General features: G+C 41.8%; 1 protein-coding gene across 1 annotated transcript; it reads right to left on the bottom strand.

Annotated features, from left to right (window-relative positions):
* On the bottom strand, window positions 1–8314 carry vcam1b (vascular cell adhesion molecule 1b). Its single transcript, XM_028444948.1, has 9 exons — window positions 8193–8314; window positions 7319–7621; window positions 6905–7255; window positions 6092–6358; window positions 5688–5966; window positions 3308–3613; window positions 2951–3223; window positions 1311–1571; window positions 1–1209 (listed from the first exon to the last, which is right to left on the bottom strand). The coding sequence occupies exons 1-9, from the start codon at window positions 8230–8232 to the stop codon at window positions 1052–1054; spliced, it is 2238 nt and encodes a 745-aa protein (XP_028300749.1). The 5' UTR covers window positions 8233–8314; the 3' UTR covers window positions 1–1051.
* Between the last annotated feature and the right edge of the window lie 962 nt (window positions 8315–9276).

Genomic DNA, 9276 nt, shown 5'->3' with positions numbered 1-9276 from the left:
CTGTAAACCTGTAATAACTTCAACCAATGTTTTTTTTTAACCAATCACGTCTCTCTATCTCCCTGTCATTCTAGATCCCTCACATACATGAGTTCACATTTAAAGCTCGTCACCGCTGACAGAGTTAAAACAGAGTTTTTAGTCACGTTTTTTGAACATATATAATGATAAAGTTTGTTTACTTACTACTGAATGAGACAACAACGTTTCTACACAATACAAGTGATGAGCTCCTCTTCTGCAGCAGCTGTGAGCATGCATGTGAGTGAGACGGAGCACAGAGGGGAGGGGGGGAGGGGGGTAAAGGCAGAGCCATCAGGAGGCTACATTCAAAATCATGCTAGCTTTTGAAAATCCCCTACCCTACCTTTAAACAGTACGCTGACATGCTCCGGTGGCCGACGTAGGCGAGTAAATCACAGACTGTTGATCCTCAGGGTTTTATTGTGAAAACAGTGGAGGATCCCTTTAAAATTATGATGGAATCTCAGGTCATAATCCCATAATCCACCTGTTGTAAATCAGAGTCAAATCAGACACTTTTCATATTAATGAGTGCATGTACTTTATAATCTGCTGTTGTAACCATGGTGATCCTGTGCTCTAAAAACCCTTTGTTGTTCTAATCTGTTATAATCTGACAGTGTAATCCACTTCCTGTCATTATCACCTTTTGTAAACATTGTTACAATCTCATTTTGTAATCCCAATGATGTAATCTGAAGTCATCTAATTTAATCTCTCCTCATAATTCCTCGTTCTAATCCATGTTTTATTGATTTCTATGTAATCTCATAGTTTTAATATCCTGTTCCTATCATTCTTATGTAATCTGACTTCTGTAATCTAACATTTATAATATCTTTTTGTAAATCTACATCTTAATCTGAGGGCACAGACTCCAGGTATGATTGTGCCATTATATTACACTGATGTAATCTCTGGTTTGTAATAATTTACAATTATGATCCCAGCCTATAATTACAGGTTATAAACCCATATTATAATATCAGGATATAATCCAATATTATAATCACAGGTTAATAACAGATTATAATCCCACATGCACTGAGGCGGGGGACAGTTGGTAGAACCCCTTCTTCCTGGATCGATGCAGGTGGCTGAGCAGAAGCAGCAGCAGTAAAACAGCACCGCTAACGACAGCGATGGCGATGGCCACAGATTGGTTTGTTTGCTCTGAGGTTCTCTCTGTAGGGACAGGAAGAGGAGGAGTTACTGGTCTAAACCGGTCCTAACCAGTACTAACTGGTTAGGACCAGTTCGAACTGGGCTATGGTGCGTTCACTGACCTCTGACGCTCAGACTAAAGACTCTGACCTGCCGTCCCAGGTCGTTGGTCATGGTGACTTGGTACAGTCCAGAGTCCCCCACCGTCACATTGACTAATAGGAAAGTCCCATTGTCTGAGTAAAGCTCCGCCCCATTGTTCAGTTTGCGTAGCGACGCTGCTGAAGGTGGGAAACTGACGGCCTGACAACACACGGTCACGGTTTGACCCTCATGGACCACTGTAGAGGGGAGGACCAAGACGGACGTGTTCCTGGGAGGAGCTAACACACACACACACACACACACACACACACACACACACACACACACACACACACAGAGAGAGGCTGTGATGTGTTCAAGGACACTAACACATTATCAGGTGATGAAGTGACAGTTAAAGGTCGACGTACAGGTCAACAATGGCCACTTCTCAAACACACACACACACGTATTTATGTGTGTGTGTAGCTTGTTTCTGATTGGTCACAGTAACAGTGATGACTCAGCTGCTTTGATGTGACCTTTGACCTGTTCTGTTTGAATCAAACTGTGTTTTTAGTGTGTGTGTGTATGTGTGTGTGTGTGTGTGTGTGTGCGTGTGTGTGTGTGTGTGTGTGTGTGTGTGTGTGTGTGTGTGTGTGTGTGTGTGTGTGTGTGTGTGTGTGCGTGCGTGCGTGCGTGCGTGCGTGCGTGCGTGTGTGTGTGTGTCAGTGTGCTCTCCTGCTGACTTTTGTCTGTTTTATTTTGAAAGTGTGTTGCATTCCTGGCTGCTTGTGTCACATGTTTTTGTGTTCACACTTTGTGTTGCACGGATCACATTTTATAACGTGTGTGTTTTTTGGATTAGAATTGTGTCTTTATGTTGTGTTTATGTTGCCTGTAGGTTTGTAAGTCATTTATTTATAAAGTGCTTTTTACAGATAAAATCACAAAGTGCTGAACAGAGCAGTGGTGAAAATATTAATATTACAACAAGTGTAACATCATAATAGAATAATAAACCATGGCCATAAGCATTATAAAAGGATAAAAACATTTAAAATCCAGTAACTAAAAGTTTTTCTGTAAAGTAAAGTCTTCAACAGTTTTTAAAAGTAACCACACAGTTGAGCTCCCTGAGAGACTGGTGCAGGTTATTCCAGAGTCTGGAACACCAGGTCTCCTCTGGTTTTACATTTAGTTTTAGGGTCTTTAGGAGACCCTGGTCTGAAGACTGAAGACTTCACCCTGAAGTGTAGGGGTACAACAAGTCTGAGATATATTGAGGGGTCTGACCATGTAACGCTCATGTAATGTAATAACTAATATTTATAGTTTATTCTAAACTTCACTAGAACCAGTGCAGAGTAGAAAGAATGGTGGTAATGTGGGATGTTCTAGAAGCACCAGTTAAAAGTCTGACAGCAGCGTCTGTACGATCTGGAGTCTGTTTAGGGTCGACTTATTAAAACATGTAGAATTACAATAGTTAATGTGTGATGATATAAATGTGTGTATGACCAGTTCTAGATCTGATTTTAATAATAAATGTCTGACTTTGTGTGTTTGAAACATTTAAATGTGTGTTAGTGTGTGGACGGGTTTGATTGTGTAGCATGTGTGTGTGTTTGTGCATGTGTGTATGTTTGTTATGCGTTTGTAATTAAAACAAACAAACCTCTCACACTGACGTACGTGGACACCTGAGTTCGTCCCAGCTGATTGGTTGCTTCACACTGGTAGTGGGCGGAGTCTTGCAGGGAGGCAGAGCTGAGGTTGAAGGTGAGTGACCGTGAGGGGGTGGAGTCAGCCCTCCAAAGCTCCACCCCCTCCCTCCTCAGCACCAACGTAGGGGGTGGAGCTCCATCTGAGCGGCAGGTGAAGGAGAGGCTCCGCCCCTCCACAAGGTCCTGAGTCGGAGTCACCCACAGTGAGATGTTGGAGGGCGGGGCTAAAGACAAAAACAACAACAAACAACAACAAGTAAAATATGAGCTGGTCTGTTCTTCCATAATTCTGGTTCTGAGGGACTCACCATGGACCAGCAACTGGACACTAGTCCTCCTGGTCCTCCACACGTCTCCACCCTCCGTCAAAAGCTCCGCCCTACAGCTAAGGACCGCCTCCTCTTCCTCCTGGACCCGGTAAATCAGCACAGACGACACGTTCATGGAGGAACCCGAGAACCCGAAGAACTCGGACTTTAGGGTGACATTCCCCAATAGCCACTGGACCCTCAGCTGATTGGACGAGAAGACACCACTGATGTCACAGTGAGACTCCGCCTCCTCACCCAAAATGACAGGACTGGGATCCTCAAGGACCGGGTCTGAAGGGAACGCTGGAGAGGAAGATGGAAGGTGGATTGAAAATAAAGTCTACAAAGACCAACAGATCCATGCAGCCTGAAGGTTCTGAAGGTTCTGACAGAACACTTCAAACACTCTCTGAAAGTCCAGAAATAAACGCTCTCACACACACTCAACAGGTCCTGGAGATAAGCCCGACTTCTACAACTCAGCTCTCACGCTCTGACCTCCTCACGTTTACAACAGTTTGAATAAAGCCCTGAAGAGAACATCAGAACCTGATCCACATCTCCTCAGGCTGAAAACCAGGTATGGACAACTGGCGGTCCGGGGGCTACATGCGGCCCCTAAAGTAAACGTACAAAATGACAAGCAAGAATCAAAGATAAACACAGAAAATATTTAAAAAAACACACAAAACTACAACAAAAATGATCAAAACAACAACAGTCACACACAAAATTACACACATAACAAATAACAAATGTAAAAAATGACAGCAAAAGTACACAAAGAGCATGACTGCAAACCCACAGTACTACACACAAGCAAAACAACAGAAGATATACACAAAAATTACTCCAAATAACGCAAAATGACAACACAAATACTGTGTGTGTGTGTGTGTGTGTGTGTGTGTGTGTGTAGCAAATATCTCCCAGATCTTCCACATATACTCTCGTTATTTTGGAGTCATTTGGTGTTGCAAAACAAGATTACAACTCTCTTGGTAATGAGTTCGGTATTGAGTGCGATACTTCTGATTTCGGGTTCATGACGTCACTGTGTCGCAGTTTGATTGGGTTCAAAAAAAAATAGGTCAATATTACATGTAGTATGTTTTTGTACTGCTAAAAGTTAATATTTCATGGTTATTTAAATGATTCCCATCAACTCACAGAGTTCACTTCCTCCTCCGTCTCATCACCGTGCCATGCTACCTCTCTGAGAAACCATCAGCCACTGGTGAGTCGTTTACCAACAACGTTCCCATTGTTCAAACCATATACTGTAACTGTTTGTGTAATTGTTCACTAACGCGCGTCTCACGCATTTCAACAACCTGTGACGGAGTACGTGCATGCACGTGGCTGATGCAATGTCAAAACACGCTCTCACCACACATAAGTTAAATATACTAAATGAGTAAAATAAAACAAAACTAAACAATATTGATACTAAAAGTACAAAAAACAACAAAAGAAATGCACAAAAATATACAAAAAGGCTCTAAAAACACACAAAATGTCTAAAAAAAACTTACATTACAGAAAAATACACCAAACAACAAAAAATATGAAATACAGAAAACTAAATATTTATACAAAAATACACAAAATTACTCCAGAATCACTACAATAGCAACAAAAAACAATAATTATACAAAAAATGCACAAAAAAAGAAAGATACAAAAACACACATAATGACTCCAAATAACATACATTACAGAAAAATACACCAAACAAAAACTATAAAAATGAATAAAACAAACAAACACATTTATCATATTCATGTCTTATAGAATTAAACCAGATAAATCACACACACTATTTTATTTTACACCCACAAATAAACCCTTTATAACACTACAGAGTACAGTATGTACATACAACCTTCAAACACATACTCATTTGGTCATAATTGACAACTCTACTTAAGCTCCTCCTACTATTTGAATACATATTTCCAACGGGCACTGTACTAGTGACTCTAAAAAACAGGAAAGATAAATACACAAAAAGATAACAATAATGTACTCATAACAGCAAAACAACAACAAACATACACATAATGACTATAAAAACTCTGTTTTAATGATCAGGTTCGTCATTATTCTAATGCTGACATTTTTATTTTGAAAAGCCAGCTGTGTGAATGGCATTTTTATTGCTGACAAAACAACAATGCTGGGCGACCTTTGACCTCTGAGGTCACAGCAGAAAGACACACAGCAAATGATTGAGGGAGGTTTGTTCATCTGCTGATCACAGGCTTTTATTTTGAAAGGTCAGCCCATGGTAATGCAGCGATTCTGTCCCATTATTGTCCCACTGACCATCAAACAACATCAAAGACATCAAAGACATCAAAGCTGTGATTCTGACCGTAAAGGCGGACCTGGATGGTTCTGGTCCGGCTCACTCCGTCACACTCGGCCTCACACTGGTACTCTCCCTGGTCCTGGAGGTCCAAGTCCTGCAGGCGGAGCAGGGACAGCCCGTCCTGGTTCCCGGCCCCCTGAAGGACACTCCGATTCTGGTTCTGGTCCGAGCGGCTCCAGGTGATGGTGGGTCTGAGACATCCTGACGCTCTGCAGGACAGAACCAGGGCGGAGCCTCGATCAGCCGATAGCAGAGGACTGGTTTCTACCTGTAGAGGGTGGGCTGTAAATAATATATAAATAATACTATAAATAATAATATATATATATATAATATATATAAATAAATAATATATAAATAATACTATAAATAATTATAAACAAACAACAATAAACAAACAAACAAACCTCTCACACTGACGTATGTGGACACCAGTTGTTGTCCGAGCTGATTGGTTGCTTCACACTGGTAGAGGGCGGAGTCTTGCAGGGAGGCAGGGCCAAGGCTGAAGGTGAGGGAGGGGGCAGAGTCAACCCTACTCAGCTCCACCCCCTCCCTGCTCAGCGCCAGTGAAGGGGGTGGAGCTCCGTCTGAGTGACAGGTAAAGGAGAGGCTCCGCCCCTCCACAAAGTCCTGAGATGGACTCACCCACAGGGAGGTGTTTGAAGGCGGGGCTACAGACAAAAGCAACAACAATAAATAACAACAATTACAAAAGACACCGAGGTCAAAGAAAGTTCAAACGTTCTCAAATGTGTCACAATGACCGACTCACAAACGCGTTGTCACGGTGACCGACTCACAAACGCGTTGTCACGGTGACAGACTCACAAACGCGTTGTCACGGTGACCGACTCACAGATGTGTTGTCATGTGACAGACTCACAGACACGTTGTCATGGTGACCGACTTACAGACACGTTGTCACGGTGACCGACTTACAGACTTGTTGTCACGGTGACAGACTCACAGACGCGTTGTCGCGGTGACCGACTCACAGATGTGTTGTCATGTGACAGACTCACAGACACGTTGTCATGGTGACAGACTCACAGACGTGTTGTCATGTGACAGACTCACAGACACGTTGTCATGGTGACCGACTTACAGACACGTTGTCACGGTGACCGACTTACAGACTTGTTGTCACGGTGACAGACTCACAGACGCGTTGTCACGGTGACAGACTCACAGACGCGTTGTCACGGTGACCGACTCACCCAGGAGGCTGAGGCTGATGCTGGTCTCTCGGCGAAGACGGTCCAGGCTCAGCTCCTGATGCTCCTGAAACTCCAGCAGGTCCTTGAGGTCCAGTGTGGCTCTACAGCTGATGTTTCGACCCTCGTCCTCCACCTGAGGGGTGAACTTGTACTGGGAACGAACCGATCCTGGGCCAAATGACACTGGGTCGACTGGGTCTCCAACCCTGGTCTGCAGCACCAGGTCTGCTCTGGTCCACGTCAGCCTGAGGCTCTCAGTGGGATAAACCTGGTCAACCTCACAGAGGAGGAGTGACTCTACTCCCAGTCTGAGCTGCTCCTGTCCACTGATCACTGGGAGCTCAGGGAACGCTGGAGGAGAAACACACAGTGAGGAACCAGTGAGGAACCAGTGAGGAACCAGTGAAGACTCACAGTAAAGCTGTACGACCACCGTCACATGCTTGCTCTCGTCTCCACAGCTCGCCGTGCACAGCAGCGCCCCCTCATGGTCGGTGGTGACGGGGTCAAAGGTCAGGCTGGAGCCGCTACGGTTAGTGCTAACATCGGCCGACAGCGGGCGGTCGTTGGGCGTCGACCATGACACACTGGGTGTGGACGGACAGTCGCTGACTGAGCAGAACAACTGAGAGCGTCTGCCGAGCTCCAGCAGGGGGCGCCTGGGGGACACGTCCACACGCAGTCCCTGAACGCACCACGAGCACATCAGCAGCACAGCTGGAATTAACGTACATAACACATTTTAACTGACATAAAATCACTTGATTTCTATACATGAAGTGATTTTTTAAAGATGGTTTTCTTTGATAAACTATTTGATTTCACGTTTTTCATTAATACAAGGTTTGAAAATAAAGGATTGTAATAGGGCATTTATTACAGTAATAGTTTAAAAAAAGACAAACTTCATTCAAATAAAATTAATAAAGATTATAATGATGATCACACCATGGAATATGTTTTAACCAACTTCAAAGGAAAACAAGATTCTAGCAGATTAATAAGAAACTTAGTTTATTGTTAATCTGCAGAAAATACTGAAAATAAAAAAACTAATTAATTTTTTTTATTTTGAAAAGGTGTTTTAAAGAAAGAGAGAAAATAAATAAATAATTAAAAATAATAAAAGTCCCAAAGAGTCTAAAGAATGCTTTTGTCTCTGTGAGAGAAATGATTTAATCATCATCATCATCACAGTGTGTGTGTGTGTGTGTGTGTGTGTGTGTGTGTGTGTGTGTGTGTGTGTGTGATTAAATGTGAAAATGAAGCAGAAATAAACACATTTTACCTGTAAATCTGAGAGAGATGTAGAAACACGCAGAGATCATCTTCACTCAGCGGAGGAAACATCCTTTGTGTCTGCTCTCACACACACACACACACACACACACACACACACACACACACACACACACACACACACACACACACACACACCCTCTGCAGGACAAACACACTGTTACACTCTCAAGCTTCCTTTTCACGTGTTCTATTATTTCTGTTTAAAAGCCATTTTAATGTATCAATAGTTTATATCATTTTACACACAACTATAAATGTTCTTACATGTTATGGCATCATTTATTAAATATGACGGCGCTTTAGGGCCACATTTAGATAAAAGTAATCAGAGGACTACGAGATTAAAGTGGTAATATTTCTTGATTAAAGTCATAATATTTTTAGATTAAAGTTGTAATTTTATAAGAATAAAGTTGTATATTAAATAACTGGTAATAGTAGAGCACTCACAATTCCCTGTTGAAATGAACATTGATAACCCTGTAATCAATCACTTCTCAATGCATAAAAATTATGACTTTGATTTTATTTTAAAGTGGCTCTAATACGCCGTCATAATTAAAAACAAATACTTGGTATTTTTCTATTTTTTCAAATTATGTTTCTATTTTTAGCATTTTTACAAATCGAATTTTCTAGTACATATTTTTGATATTTTTAATTTTTTACGTATGTGTTCATAGAGAGCCTCAGTCCTGTGACATAATAATAATAATAATAATAATAATAATAATAATAATAATAATAATAATAATCTGTATTAAACGGTTTCAGGCTTAAAGAAACATCGGCTTTATTTGGGTCAAATCTCATTAGGTGTGAATGGAGGACGCCCTCTGCAGGACAAACACAGCACTGCAATACTTTGAATTTAGCAAAAATACCAGAATAATAATAATAATATTATTAATGCATTGGATTTTATATAACACTTTCTCATAGACACTCAAAGCTCTTTATAGAATTAAAGCATTATTCTTTCACTCCACACTTAGTGGTGGTAAGCTACTAATGTAGCCACAGCTGCCCTGGGGCAGACTGACAGAAGAGAGGCTGCCATAGTGAACCAT

Source organism: Gouania willdenowi, chromosome 4 (assembly GCF_900634775.1).
Source record: "Gouania willdenowi chromosome 4, fGouWil2.1, whole genome shotgun sequence".
In the NCBI taxonomy this organism is placed as follows: domain Eukaryota; kingdom Metazoa; phylum Chordata; class Actinopteri; order Blenniiformes; family Gobiesocidae; genus Gouania; species Gouania willdenowi.
Note: the sequence above shows the minus strand (reverse complement) of the source record. Positions and strands in the feature narration are given on the sequence as shown.

Bases quoted from the DNA above. Each gene is read 5' to 3' on its own strand.
- vcam1b (XM_028444948.1), bottom strand. From the start codon at position 8,232: ATGATCTCTGCGTGTTTCTACATCTCTCTCAGATTTACAG. The intron at 5,967-6,091 runs GTTTGTTTGTTT...TATTATTTACAG, and splicing joins CACATACGTCAGTGTGAGAG to CCCACCCTCTACAGGTAGAA. The intron at 3,614-5,687 runs GTCAGAATCACA...CTTCCTCTCCAG, and splicing joins CATCCAGGTCCGCCTTTACG to CGTTCCCTTCAGACCCGGTC.